At 46.1% G+C, this 14033-nt stretch overlaps 1 protein-coding gene across 4 annotated transcripts in view; it reads right to left on the bottom strand.

Moving 5' to 3' along the window:
• UNK (unk zinc finger) overlaps window positions 1-14033 on the bottom strand; it is an 890253-nt gene that overhangs the window by 234080 nt on the left and 642140 nt on the right. For all 4 annotated transcript variants that reach the window (XM_069200175.1, XM_069200176.1, XM_069200178.1 and 1 more), the window contains exon 13: window positions 2406-2594. In XM_069200175.1, the coding sequence (XP_069056276.1) occupies window positions 2406-2594 (189 nt within the window). The remainder of the gene's footprint in view (window positions 1-2405; window positions 2595-14033) is intronic.

Below are 14033 nucleotides of genomic sequence, written 5' to 3'. Positions count from 1 at the left end.
TGTGCATCCTCTGGGGTTGGCAAGACTTTGACTGCACCAAGAAGCCAGGAGGAGTCCCTTCTCTGCATCCACAGGCAGCTAATGCAACAACATCCGGCTGGTGGGATTTTCCGGCTGGTGGGATTTTCTGTCTGTCAGATTTGTGAAGATTCTCCAACACAGGTGGCAGTTCTGAGGGATCCTCTCTGCCTTCAATCCAACGTGGGGGACGGAGAGCCCTTGTCTCTGCCACTGGGACAGAACCCCTGTGCACCGCAGCTGTTGCACCAGCCAAGGCTTGTTGACTCCTGCCAAGAGGGATCTGCAGGCTACAAGTAGGCCCAGCCCCCAGCACTCCAGCTCTGCAAGGACTGTTTCCTCTCCACAGCTTTAGCTATGTGGGACTTCTCTTCAGGTGTGCTGACTGGGCCTCACTGCGACTTACTGTGCCTGCTGCCAGTGGTTTTCTTTTGGGGGCTCTGACTGCTTCTACTGGCTCTCCTGCATCATGAGGGTCAGCCGGACTCCCCTCCCAGGGTCGAGTCCCCCAGGACTGTGCTGGTCCTCCACAGCTCTGTAAAACCTCCAACAGTCCTTTTGCATTTGGCTGTGCTTGTTGGTGGTCCTCCTGACCACTGACCTGTCTGCAATCCGGCGACCGCTGGGGGATGGCTCATAGGCGACTTCAGGGACTCCTCTGCAGCTCCTGGACCCCGCAGCTGGACTTCATCCATCACATACAATCCGAATCTTCAGCTACAGAAGGGTAGGCCATTGCCTCCTGCCCCACCTGGACACTCCTGCATGGACTGGACTGCGTTCTCTTCTTTTGCAGGTCCTCTTCACCCGGGAATCCGCCCTTGGGTTCCATCGGCCTGGTCCTGTTTCTGCATTTCTCTAACCACAACATCCTCACATAATTTACCTCTCTGCACCTGGCCACTGGGGATCTTCTAGGTAATTACCTTTTGGAGATCCACTCTTCCCCAGCCCTTAGCTAACTACTCCATACACTCTGGTGGGGGACACACTTTACATCCATTCTTTTTAGTATATGGTTTGGCCCCCTATAGGGGTCTTGCTAATTCATGCTTATCCTGAGTACCTACCAGTGTATGTTTTGTGTGTTTCTGCCTCCAGAGGGTGTGGGGCACCCTCTCGCATTCCTTTTTTTTGGTATATGGTTTGCCCCACCCTTGCTAATTTATGCTTTTCCTGAGTACTTGCTAGTGTATATTCTGTGTGTTCATACTTCCTGAAGGAGGTATACCAATGATAGTCTAGTTTGGGGTGTCTATAATAAAGTACCTTTATTTTTACAACACTATGTGGTTCCTTTCATGTGTGATAAGGTACTGTGTGACTACTGTGGTACTGCAAGTGCTTCACATGTCTTCTAGATAAGTCGTGGTTGCTCACCACAGCCACTCTAGAGAGCCAAGGCTGTCTAGACCAGGGGTCTCCAACATATTCTGTAATAGGAGCTACTTACGGTCAACAAAAATCATCCCAAGCTACTAGTAACATTAGCGTTACAATAGTGACCATTTTACTCAAGAATACATAGTAGCCACACTGTTCAAGATTACTAGCAATGATTACTCAGAGCATCAAGGAGAGTAGTCAGCAGTATTGATAAAACTACTGTTCCCAGTTTGGAATGTCTTTGCATAGGTAATACATAAAATCTTTAGTTTGAATGGCCCTGGAACCAAACTAATTACTAAGTTTTAAATTTCTTTTTGGAATCCAACCATTTTTCTCACATCAGTTTACGAGTTCTAAAAATACACTCACTTTTGTCTTAAATTCACATTTTTCAATTTTGGTTTAGGTATATTAATTTAGGCAAGAAAAAGCTTCTAATTTAGTAGACTGGGTTGGACACAGGACAGCCACTTACTGGTTGGAGAGCATGGTCTAGACACTAACACCATCTAATCAGGGTTGCCTGGACCCAGTATAAGAGGTAACACCATAGGTGTCCACCATAAACTGGTACAGCTTCCTACAGCCAGGATGACTGCCAAGTGTCAAAAACATGGTGACCGCTAACTGAGCTTTGGTCTTGAAGTGGCACAAGAAGGCCCAAAAAAGGTGCGAGGATCACATCTGTCTCAAAGCAGTCACAGGATATGTTAGAACAATTTGTCCGAGCCTAACACTACACTGAAAGAGAATACAGAGCATGTATGTCTACAGCCACAAATGCTACAAACATACAATTTCAAAGTGATCTTTCTTTCAAAATCTGCAAGATTTCGAACAATGTTTTCCTTGCAACTCAAAACACTCAGGTTTCTGAGATGTCGTTAACAATAACCAGCTGCATGATCAAGAAGTCACAAACTCTCTGGGTACTCCTCCTCCAACCTTCAGCACTCTGTACAGTACATGAGCTGCTACAGCTAATATTGGTTTCTTACCCAATGATCCATGTGAGCTTGATGTTCCGAGGAAAGTGCTATCCGACTGGCTGGAGTGTCCCTGGTGCTGTAGAGGGAACTGGGAAGAGAGGCTGACAGGTGGTGATGGTGAAGCAGAATGAAAGGAGGCAGAGCTTCCAAGCGAACCTGGAATATTTACAGGGGCAGAACTCTGAAGTAAACTGCCACCTGAAGGGATTAAGGAGAAATAAAGCAAGAGTGAACATGATACAGAATTAGTATGATTCAGAGAGACAGCAGGGACAGGAGAGAGAAAGAACACAGAAGAGAGTAGTGACAGAGCAGAGGTGAAGATAATATATGAAGACAGAAATAGTGAACGGGGATAAAGCAGGGATAGAAGACAGAAAGATAGCATGCTCGAAAAAGGAGCAAGATGATGGGGTCAAAAAAGACAACCAAGTGAGGGTAAATGAGCATAGATTAAAAAGTTATATGACCAGACAGCAACAACAGAGGGGATTATGTATAGAAGTAAGTAGGGCAAGAGACAGCAATTGAGCAAGGAAAATAAAGAAAAACAGCGGAAAGGGACAGATATGGCAGATGAATAAAAAGGAAAGAAGCAAATCACGAAAAGGAAATCAGAAGAAAGGAAAGGGAGTTGGTACAAGCAGGATGAGAACACATATTGGAGAGAAAACAGCAGAGAAAAAGGTGAGCAAAGAGGATGAGACAAGAGAGAGAGAGAGAGAAATTAAAGTTAGTTCTAGGGTCTGAAACACAATAGAGCACACAACCTAGAATAAACCAGACAACAATATGCTAACATGTAAAGCATTTACAGCACACGAATGCACGCTCCCAACACAGACAGACACATTTTATATGCCAACAGGGCCACTAAAGTATGCAACTTGTTTTGATTTGCAGGGAATGAGTTTCAGAAATGCAAACAGGCTGAATATGGCCTGCTAGGACCCAAAAGGGTTTCTACCACGCATATGTAGGGTGTAGAAGAGCCATACTGAACGGAAGTCAGGGTTCTGAGTATATACGGATGACTGCAAGATATTAATAAGAATTTCAGTTTTAAGGCCTCTACCACCTTCTGAACAATTGTTCTGTAAGCAGAGACCTCCTCTGAAGTCAAGCAAGAGAGGCAGAAAATGTCCACTTTTTTTGTAAACAGATTTTATTGAAATGTTTCCTTGAGCATCAACGCCAACAACTAATAGTACAATGTAACTAATATCTGCATCTTGGAGATCAGAACACCTACTGATACATTTGTACAGGCCTCATGCAAGGTAACCTAGACAGCATGCATCTAACAGAAGTACCATCCCCCCCAACCTCCTCAGACCCCACAACCCCCCCAACCTCCTCAGACCCCACAACCCCCCCACCTCCTCAGACCCCACAACCCCCCCCACCTCCTCAGACCCCCAACCCCCCCCCCACCTCCTCAGACCCCACAATCCCCCCTGTTCCCCCCAAGTAGGCATAGCAGCATTTGTAAATTTGTAAGGACCTACCGGGTTGCACATGCCTGTTTTCAGGAATAACCATTCTCCCCCCCGCTGCACGTGAGGCCTCTAATTCTGTAGTTATCCGGGGTGAACTCAGTGCCCTGCCTGAGTGGTACAAAGGGTGAGTGAAAGCTATGCGTTATGGGAACTATCTTATGAGGTATCCCCCAGCCGGGGATATGGCTCTCTCAGGCTATCAGTGAGTGTAGGAAGCTGGCTCTGTAGATACTATCTCAAAGTGAGAGATAGTGTGCACAGAGTCCAAAGGTTCCCCATAGAGGTTGATAGGGGCAAAATTAGATAATACTAATGCTCTATTTTGTGGTAGTGTGGTCGAGCAGTAGGCTTATCAGAGGGTAGTGTTAAGCAATGGTTGTACACACCCAGGCAATAAAGGAGGAACACACACTCAAAGACTTACTCCAGGCCAATGTTTTTTTTTTATTTAGAAAAATATCTTTCCTTAATTTATTTTTAGAACCACAAGTTCAAGATTTGAAGTAAATACATAAAATGCAAGGTACTCCACACAGGTAAGTTAGGAACTTTGAATTAGAGCAATAACATATACAGTTTTTGTTAAAATGGCAATAAGCTATTTTAAAAGTAGACAGTGCAAAACTCAACAGTTCCTGGGGGAGGTAAGTATTGGTTAGTTGAGGTAAGTAAGACAGTTACAAGTCTCAGTTCTGGGGCATAGCAGCCCACCGTTGGGGGTTCAAGGCAACCCCAAAGTTACCACACCAGCAGCTCAGGGCCGGTCAGGTGCAGAGGTCAAGGAGGTGCCCACAACACATAGGAGCCTATGGAGAACAGGGGTGCTCTGATTCCAGTCTGCCAGCAGGCAAGTACCCACGTCCTCGGGGGGGGGAAGACCAGGGGGGAGACACAAGTATGGCACACCAAACACAGCCTCTGCGGCACAGGGGCGACTGGGTGCAGTGTGCAAAGCAGGCGTCGGGTTTTGTATAGCATTCAATGGAGGGACCCAGAAGTCACTCTAGTGGTGCAGGCAGGGCACAGGGGGGCTTCTCTGTCCAGCCACCACCTGGGCTAGGCAGAGGGTCGCCTGGGGGTCACTCCTGCACTGAGGTCTGTTCTTTCTGGTCCTGGGGGCTGCGGGTGCAGTGCTTGGTCCAGGCGTCAGGTCCCTTGTTACAGGCAGTCGCGGTCAGGGGGAGCCTTTGGATTCTCTCTGCATGCGTCGCTGTGGGGGTCCAGAGGGGTCGTCTCGGGCTACTCACGAGGTCGCAGTCGCATGGGAGTCCTCCCTGTGGTGTGTATTCTCTGAATCTCGAGCCGGAGGCGTCGGGTGCAGAGAGAGAAGTCTCACGCTTCCGGCGGGAAGAGTGAAGTCCTTTAAAAGTTGCAATATTGCTGCTGTTTCTTGAGCAGAGCCGCTGCTCATGGGAGCTTCTTGGTCCTTCGGTTCAGGGCAGTCCTCTGAGGCTTCAGATGCGTTGCTGTTGCAGTTTTCCGAGTCAGGAGACAGGCTGGTAGGGCTGGGGCCAAAGCAGTTGTCTTCCATCGTTTCTGCAGGGCTTGCAGGTCAGCAGTCCTTCTCGTTTAGGTTGCAGGAATCTGATTTCCAGGGTTCTTGGGTGCCCCTAAATACTAAATTTAGGGGGGTGTTTAGGTCTGGGAGGGCAGTAGCCAATGGCTACTCTCCTGGAGGGTGGCTACACCCTCTTTGTGCCTCCTCCCTGAGGGGTGGGGGCACATCCCTAATCCTATTGGGGGAATCCTCCAAAACTAAGATGGAGGATTTCTAAAGGCAGGGGTCACCTCAGTTCAGGGCACATTAGGGGCTGTCCTGACTGGTGGGTGACTCCTCCTTGTTTTTCTAATTATCTCCTCCAGCCTTGCCGCCAAAAGTGGGGGAGATATCTCCATTTGCTGGGATGCCCTGTGGCGCTGTAACAAAGGGGGTGAGCTTTTGAGGCTCACCGCCAGGTGTTACAGTTCCTTCAGGGGGAGATGAGAAGCACCTCCACCCAGTACAGGCTTTGTTACTGGCCACAGAGTGACAAAGGCACTCTCCCCATGTGGCCAGCAACTCGTCTGGTTGTGGCAGGCTGGCGGAAACTGGTCAGCCTACACTAGAAGTCGGGTAGGTATTCAGGGGGCATCTCTAAGATGTCTTCTGGGTGTATTTTACAATAAATTGCACACTGGCATCAGTGTGCATTTATTGTGCTGAGAAGTTTGATACCAAACTTCCCAGATTTCAGTGTAGCCATTATGGAACAGTGGAGTTTGTGTTTGACAAACTCCCAGCCCATATACTGTTATGTCTACCCTGCACTTATAATGTCTAAGGTTTTGCTTAGACACTGTAGGGGCATAGTGCTCATGCACATATGCCCTCACCTTTGGTATAGTGCACCCTGCCGTAGGGCTGTAAGGCCTTCTAGGGGGGTGACTTACCTATGCCACAGGCAGTGTGAGGTTGGCATGGCACTCTGAGAGGAGTGCCATGTCGACTTAGTCATTTTCTCCCCACCAGCACACACAAGCTGTGAAGCAGTGTGCATGTGCTGGGTGAGGGGGTCCCCAGGGTGGTAAGACATGCTACAGCCTTTAGAGACCTTCCCTGGCATCAGGGCCCTTGGTACCAGGGGTACCAGTTACAAGGGACTTATCTGAGTGCCAGGGCTGTGCCAATTGTGGAAGCAAAGGTACAGTTTAGGGAAAGAACACTGGTGCTGGGGCCTGGTTAGCAGGGTCCTAGCACACTATCAATCATAACTTGGCATCAGCAAAAGGCAAAAAGTCAGGGGGTAACCATGCCAAGGAGGCATTTTCTTACACCTGCATTTGTGTCTTTACAGCTGACAGTGCATTTGTCCAGCGCCCATGGATCATGACACCCTACTTGACTCCCAACACTCCCCATGAAAGGTGCTACAACATTGCACGTAGGTGCACAAGGACAACAACTGAACGCACGTTTGGCCTCCTGAAGTCACGTTTCAGGGGTCTACACAAGAGTAGGGGTGCCCTGCAGTATGCCCCTGAAACAGTGTGCAAAATAGTTGGAACCTGTGCAATATTGCACAACATAGCCTGCAGGCGTCAACTCCACATAGGTGTGATGGGGTCAGATTCTGGGGATAATGAACCACCTCCACCTGCACCGTAGCCGGTTGAAGAGAGCAGAGCAGCAGAGGGAAGAAGGTGCAGGTATAGGAAAATAACCTCTTTTTGGCATGGTTACACTCACTTTTTGCCTGCTGTCAGTGTGTTTTGACTGCTTTCACTGGGATTCTGCTAACCACTACCCCAGTGATTGTGCTCTCTCCCTCTCGATTTGGTAGCTTAGGACTTTGCACACCCCACAATTGGAATACTGGTGCCCCCAATATAAGTCCCTAGTATATGGTACTTAGGTACCCAGGGCATTGAGGCACCAGGGGTTCCCCAGGGGCTGCAGCATGTATAATGCCACACATGAGATCCAATGCAAAGTGTGTTTGCAGGCCTGCCATTGCAGCCTCCATGAAAAGGTGCATGCACCCTTTCACTACAGGGCACTGCACCAGGCCACTGTAATTCACCCGCTATGGTAGGCACTCCTAGGGCAGGTTGCAGGTACCTGCATGTGAGGGCACCAGTGCTTGAGCAGAGGTGCCCCTACGAATTTCAGCTGCATTAACCTGGACTTCGTAAGGGCGGGGAAGCCATTTTACCTGTGTCCTGGACCTGTGTCCAGCTACATAATAGTAACTCCGAACCTGGGTATGTTTGGTATGAAACATGTCGGAATCATACCCCAATTCTGTTGCCAGTGTTGGTTGTATGATTCCATGTACTCCGGGGGCTCCGTAGAGGACATCCAGCACTGCACTTACCAGTCTTCTGGGGTTTTCTGGACGGCCCGTGCGGCTGCCACCCTTCAGACAGGTTTCGGCCCTCCTGCTGCTTTACCAGCTCAGGCAGTGAAAGGCAGAACAAAGGTTCCCAGTGGGAGAGGGAGGCAACACCCTCTCCCTTGGAAAAAGGAGTTACATGGCTTTGGAGGGGTAGCCTCCTCAAGCCACTGGTATGCTTTGAAGGGCACATTTGGGGCCCTTCTTTCATAAGCCGGCTTGCACCAGTCCATGGACCCCAGGTCCCTGCTCTGGCGTGAACTGGACAAAGGAAAGGGGAGTAACCACTCCCCTGTCCATCACCTCCCTAGGGGTGGTGCCCAGAACCTCTCCAGGTGTCCACTTAATTCTGTCATCTTGAATCCAATGTGGGCGGAGGCCCCTGGGAGCATCTGAGTGGCCACGTCAGGTAGGTGATGTCACAGCCCCCTCCTGATAGATGGTCACCCTGCCAGGTGACCAATCCCCCTTCCTGGGCTATTTAGGGCCTCCCTCTTGGTTGGGTCCTCAAATTCGTCACACAAGATTCCAGCAGAACAACTCTGCATTGTTTACTTCATCTTCTGGCCACTGGGACTGCAACTGGACACCTGTCAACCGAACTGACAATTTGCAACTCAAGCGACGACTCCGCTCTGCAACATTGTTTCTCCGGCTCCTTCCAGCAACTGCAACATTTCCCCAGCTGTGCATCCTCTGAATGTGAAGAGTGTTCAGCCTGCATAAGAAGTAAGACAAAATCTTCCTTGGAGTGAAGGAGTCACTCCCCTGCATCTGCAGGCACCAACTGCATCGACAACCGGTCGTGCGGATCTTCTCTCCTCTGAGCTGCATGGATCCTGCATCAAAGGTGGTGGTCTGGAGTGGTCCCCTTGATCCTCTCTACCAACTGTCCAACGTGGGAGGCGGTAAGCCCTTTCCTCTCCTTGTAGGATAGTACCCCCGTGCACCACAACTACCAAGGCTTGTTTGTTCCTCCTCCAAGGGATCTTCAGGCTTTGTGTAGCCCCAGTAGTCCTTCCTGCAAAGCACAGTCTCTTACCTGCTGCTCCAGCAACGTGGAACTCCTCGACAGGTGTGCTGAGTAGTCCTCACTGCAACTCCTGAACCTGCTGCCAGTGGGTTGCCTGTGGGGGCTCCCCCCTCATCTTGTGACTCTCCCAGCTGCTGAGGGCCACCCCGGACTCCGCTCCTTTGGTCAAGTCCCCTGGTCCTTGCAGGTCCTCTTCAGCCTTGCAAACCTTCTTCTCCGACTCTTGCATTTGCCAAGGCTTGTTGGTGGGTTTCCAGCACCACTAACCGACTGCATCTCGACCACCGGCGTGTGACATCACTTGCCTCACTTCTGGGACTCCTTTTTGGCTCCTGTGCTGCACTGCTGAACTTCTTTTCTTCATCCACCGTCGACCTGGTCCTGCATCCACAAAAGGGTGGGTAGTGGCTCCTGCCACAGCCGGACACTTCAACTCGAACTGGACTTGGTCCCTTCCTTTGCAGGTCCTCTTCTGTCAGGATCCACCTTTGAGTACTTCCAATATTGGTTGGTTCTTGCATAATCCTTTTCAAAAGTCCTACTGTTGGTTTTGGGGAAAACCAGGTACTTACTTACCTCTGCTCTCCTGGTTGCTTGGGATCACTCTGGTACTCACCTCTTGGGGTTTCTAAATCCTCCAGCTCCTTCTACTGATTCCACTTCCTTGAGTGGGGGAATGCATTTCACATTCCGCTTTTTTAGTACATGGTTTGGCCCTCACTATTTGCTATGGCTTTTACCAATGCCTATTGCTTTCTATGATATTTACTGATTGCTAGTGTGTTACATAAGGAAAATGTCACTTACCCAGTGTACATCTGTTCGTGGCATGTTCTGCTGCAGATTCACATGCTGTGCACTGTTCCTGCCATCTAGTGTTGGGCTCGGAGTGTTACAAGTTGTTTTTCTTCGAAGAAGTCTTTTCGAGTCACGGGACCGAGTGACTCCTCCCTTTCGGCTCCATTGCGCATGGGCATCGACTCCATCTTAGATTGTTTTCCCGCATAGGGTGAGGTAGGAGTGGTAGAATGAGAATACTAAAGATATCAATGCAATAGAATCGATATGTATGTATAGTTTGTGCTAAAGGAATGTTTATTTATATATATACAATTTTTAATTGCAACTTAAACGGCTACAGGCTCCTGGGGAGGTGGGAGGCTGCATGTGAATCTGCAGCGGAACATGCCACGAACAGATGTACACTGGGTAAGTGACATTTTCAGTTCGATGGCATGTGTAGCTGCAGATACATATGCTGTGCATAGACTACAAGGTAGTAATCCTCCCCAAAGTGGTGGTCAGCCTGTAGGAGTTGAAGTCGTTTGAAATAATGTTCTTAGTACAGCCTGTCCTACTGTGGCTTGTTGTGTTGCTAGCACATCTACACTGCAGTGTTTGGTAAACATATGAGGTGTAGACCAAGTGTCTGCCTTACAAATCTGTCATTGGTATGTTACCTAGAAAGCCCATTTTTGCTCCTTTCTTTCTAGTGGAGTGTGCCTTTGGTTTAATGGGTAACTCTCTTTTAGCTTTGAGGTAACAGGTTTGTATGCATTTGACTATCCATCTGGCTATGCCCTGTTTGGATATAGGGTTACCAGCATGGGATTTTTCGAAAGCAACAAACAATTGCTTAGTTTTACTAAATGGTTTTGTTCTGTCTATGTAATACATTAGTGCTCTTTTTATGTCTAATGTATGCAGTGCTCTTTCTGCTACTGAGTCTGGCTGTGGGAAGAAGACTAGGAGCTCTACAGTTTGGTTTAGATGAAACGGTGAAATGACTTTTGGCAGAAATGTTGGATTTGTGCGGAGAACCACTTTATGTTTGTGTACTTGTATAAATTGTTCTTCGATAGTGAACGCCTGTATTTCGCTAACTCTTTGTAGTGAAGTGATGGCTATTAGAAACGCTACCTTCCAAGTTAAGAATTGGATTTGGCAAGAATGCATGGGTTCAAAAGGTGGGCCCATGAGTCGTGTAAGTACAATATTAAGATTCCACAAGGGTACTGGTGGGGTTCTTGGAGGTATGATCCTTTTTAGTCCTTCCATAAAGGCTTCAATAACTGGTATTCTAAAAAGTAACTTTGCATGTTTAATCTGCAGGTATTTCAATTTGCGAGGGTCCCCTCTTTTTAGTGAATACTTCACAACACAAATGTTTTCAATTATAATGCATCAGTTCCAAAAGAAATCACAATGGTCCTGGAGTCAACTAGTTGGGTTGATTGATGAAACCACAGTCTTTTTATTCCAAATCTGATTCACATTACATAGTCTGTAATCCACAGGTTATGATCCTTCCAGCCAACACGTGTTTCGTCATTGGGAAATAATATGTCCCCTACGACTTCTTCAGGGCTAGAAATCATAAAGTAAATGTAACATAATGAGTTGAGACCAAAATGCTCAAACATCCACTGCAAAGTGTGTAAACACTCCAAAAACCCAAAGGAGGTGAAATTTAAATCTAAACACCAGGAACAAATGATAAAGCAAGTGAGATCAAATCTAAAGTCAAACTGACTAAAGTGATATCTACTTAACACCAAACCAACCATAGCACCCAATGAATCTCTCAAAGTGAAGACACCCACATCATTACCAATCTCATGCCGAGCTGGAGAGCCCCCTAAAGTGCACAAAATTACCCAAATCCAAAAAATGCAATGAAAAAATATACCTTCTTAATTGAGGCACTATTCCTCAATAATTAAAATCGTTAATGTTTCACTCCAAATTGCAATCCATTGCTCCGATCATATTTCAATGACTGCCATAACAAAGAGAATTCATTAATTACTAATATGTAAATGATAAATGCATCGTTGCTAGTCATTATATACAATTCAAGTACGTTAAACCAGTACAAATATGCCCGGGGTCAAGCTCCATCACAGCCAATACTCACCCTATTATTCCGCAAAGTCTTATTGAAGGGCTACAGCGTCTCACAGTAAAAGACGCTTCGCGAGTGCGCTGCTCGCGCAGCCGAACCCGGAAATAAATACGTTTCTGGGTTCGCGCTCCTGAACCCGAGTTATCGTCATAGAAAACGGACTATTGATGCGAGTATGGATGGAATGAGTAATCGGAGCGCGCTCAAAACAACCCAGAAAATGCCCAAATAAATATTCCTACTAGTACGTCATCAAAGGTGTTCATTACTACCAAAACAACACACAAACCAGGTGAAATAAATAACTTAATTCAGTCCACAGTGTTCCCACCGGAAAAACAGTTAGAAATATCTTATTGCAAATAAGCACACCACTCAGGTAAGTAGTGTTGAAGAATAATTACAAGTTAGCAGTATCTTTAAGAAAATAAACTGCACTATATTAATAACTCAGCCACCACCTCACTCCAATTTCCTTCAATAAGGTAAACTCAAAATCTAAAGAATACTACTAGCGGGGAAATATACCAATGGAGTACCCATATAAATCCTTCAAAGTTATGACGTTTGAGAATTTTGGTTTAATCACTCATGAAAACAAAGACTTTTTTATGACATCATATCTCATACAATGTTCCTATAGGAAACAACGTTAATATATAAACAGACAATGTGTGACACGATGATATCAGAGGCTTAACAGAGTCCAGATATTATCATATAATTTATCAATCGCCCAGAAAGAATTCCAATTCTCTGTCGGAATTTAACCCTGTCTCTACAGCTCTTAATTTCATGATCCACATGGCTTCTTGTCTGCGCAGACAAAGTTCCCTATTACCCCCCCTAGAATCCCGGGGGATGTAGTCAAATCCAAAGAATTCAAAACTCTTCTGAGTTGGTTGTCTAGCACAAGACACAATATGTGCCACCACGGGATATCTAATATCAAGATTCTTCAATGCCCATGCATGTTCACCTATTCTGATTCTGAGTGGTCGTATGGTACTGCCCACATAGATCTTAGAGCAGCTACAGCGTATAATATACACTACATAATTGGAATTGCAATTCATAGTGAAACAAATTGTAAATGTCTTGCCATCATGAGAAAATTCTTGCAACTTATGACAAGCCAAACGGCAAACCCCACAGCACCCACATTTGTAGAAACCCGCTTTTTTTCTTTGTGATAACCAAGTTTCTTTAGAGGAGATAGTGGTAAAACTAGGACTTAAAATGCTCTTGAGAGTTCTGCCTTTGCGAAATGTTGTCACCAAGCCCCCAGTAATTACATTTTTTAATGATTCATCTTGCGTTAGGATATTCCAGTGTTTATTCATATATTTTTTCAAGATCAATGAAGCCTCATTGAAATCCGTTATAAACCTTACCAAGTTGGACGCTTCCTTAATATCATTTCGTACTTTAAGTTTCAAAGTATCCTTTCTGTCTATGTGTTTGACTCTATGCCTGGCTTTTTTTATAATTTTGTGGGAATACCCACGTGCCAAAAATCTCCTTTCCATGTCATTTATTTGAGAAATAAACTCATCATCAATACTACAATTTCGTCGCGCCCTCATGAATTCTCCAAAGGGAATTGATGCCACCTGATGTCTCGGGTGAGAACTTTGCGCATGTAAAATAGAATTGCATGCAGTTGCCTTACGAAACAGTCTACTATGAATTTTGTCATTGGAAATAAAAAGTTCCACATCCAAGAATTCAATTTTAACAGCACTAAATTGAAAAGTAAATCTAATGTTTAAATTATTTGAATTGATGAAATGGCAAAATTCAATGAGTTTCTCCTCACCTCCTGTCCAAATCATTATACAGTCATCTATGTAATGACCCCAGAACAAAATAAATGTGTGCCACGCAGCGGCATCTGGGCCCCAAATGCAAGTGTGTTCGAACCAACCCATGAACAAGTTGGCATATGATGGAGAAAATTTGGAGCCCATTGCCACCCCTTGTTTCTGTCGAAACCACATGTTATTGAATAAGAAAAAGTTGTTAGTTGTAATTATATCAATCATATCCAATAGCATCAAAGTATGGTCCCATAGATTTGCTGATCTCTTGTGAAGAAAGAATTTTAAGGCTTCTAAGCCTAATTCATGTTTAATGCAGGTATAAAGAGAAACCACATCTAAAGTTACCAGAAACATGTTGCTATCCCACTCTACATCACTAAGAATACTCAGGATATGTGTGGTATCTCTAATGAAAGATGGAAGATTAAGTACCAGTGGCTGCAGACACCCAGATCATTGGGCTCCAACTCTCTAGACAATTTTTTTGACTTGGTCTGCAAGGACT

Source organism: Pleurodeles waltl, chromosome 7, assembly GCF_031143425.1.
Source record: "Pleurodeles waltl isolate 20211129_DDA chromosome 7, aPleWal1.hap1.20221129, whole genome shotgun sequence".
Lineage (NCBI taxonomy): Eukaryota > Metazoa > Chordata > Amphibia > Caudata > Salamandridae > Pleurodeles > Pleurodeles waltl.
This window is presented reverse-complemented; position numbering and strand designations above follow the sequence as displayed.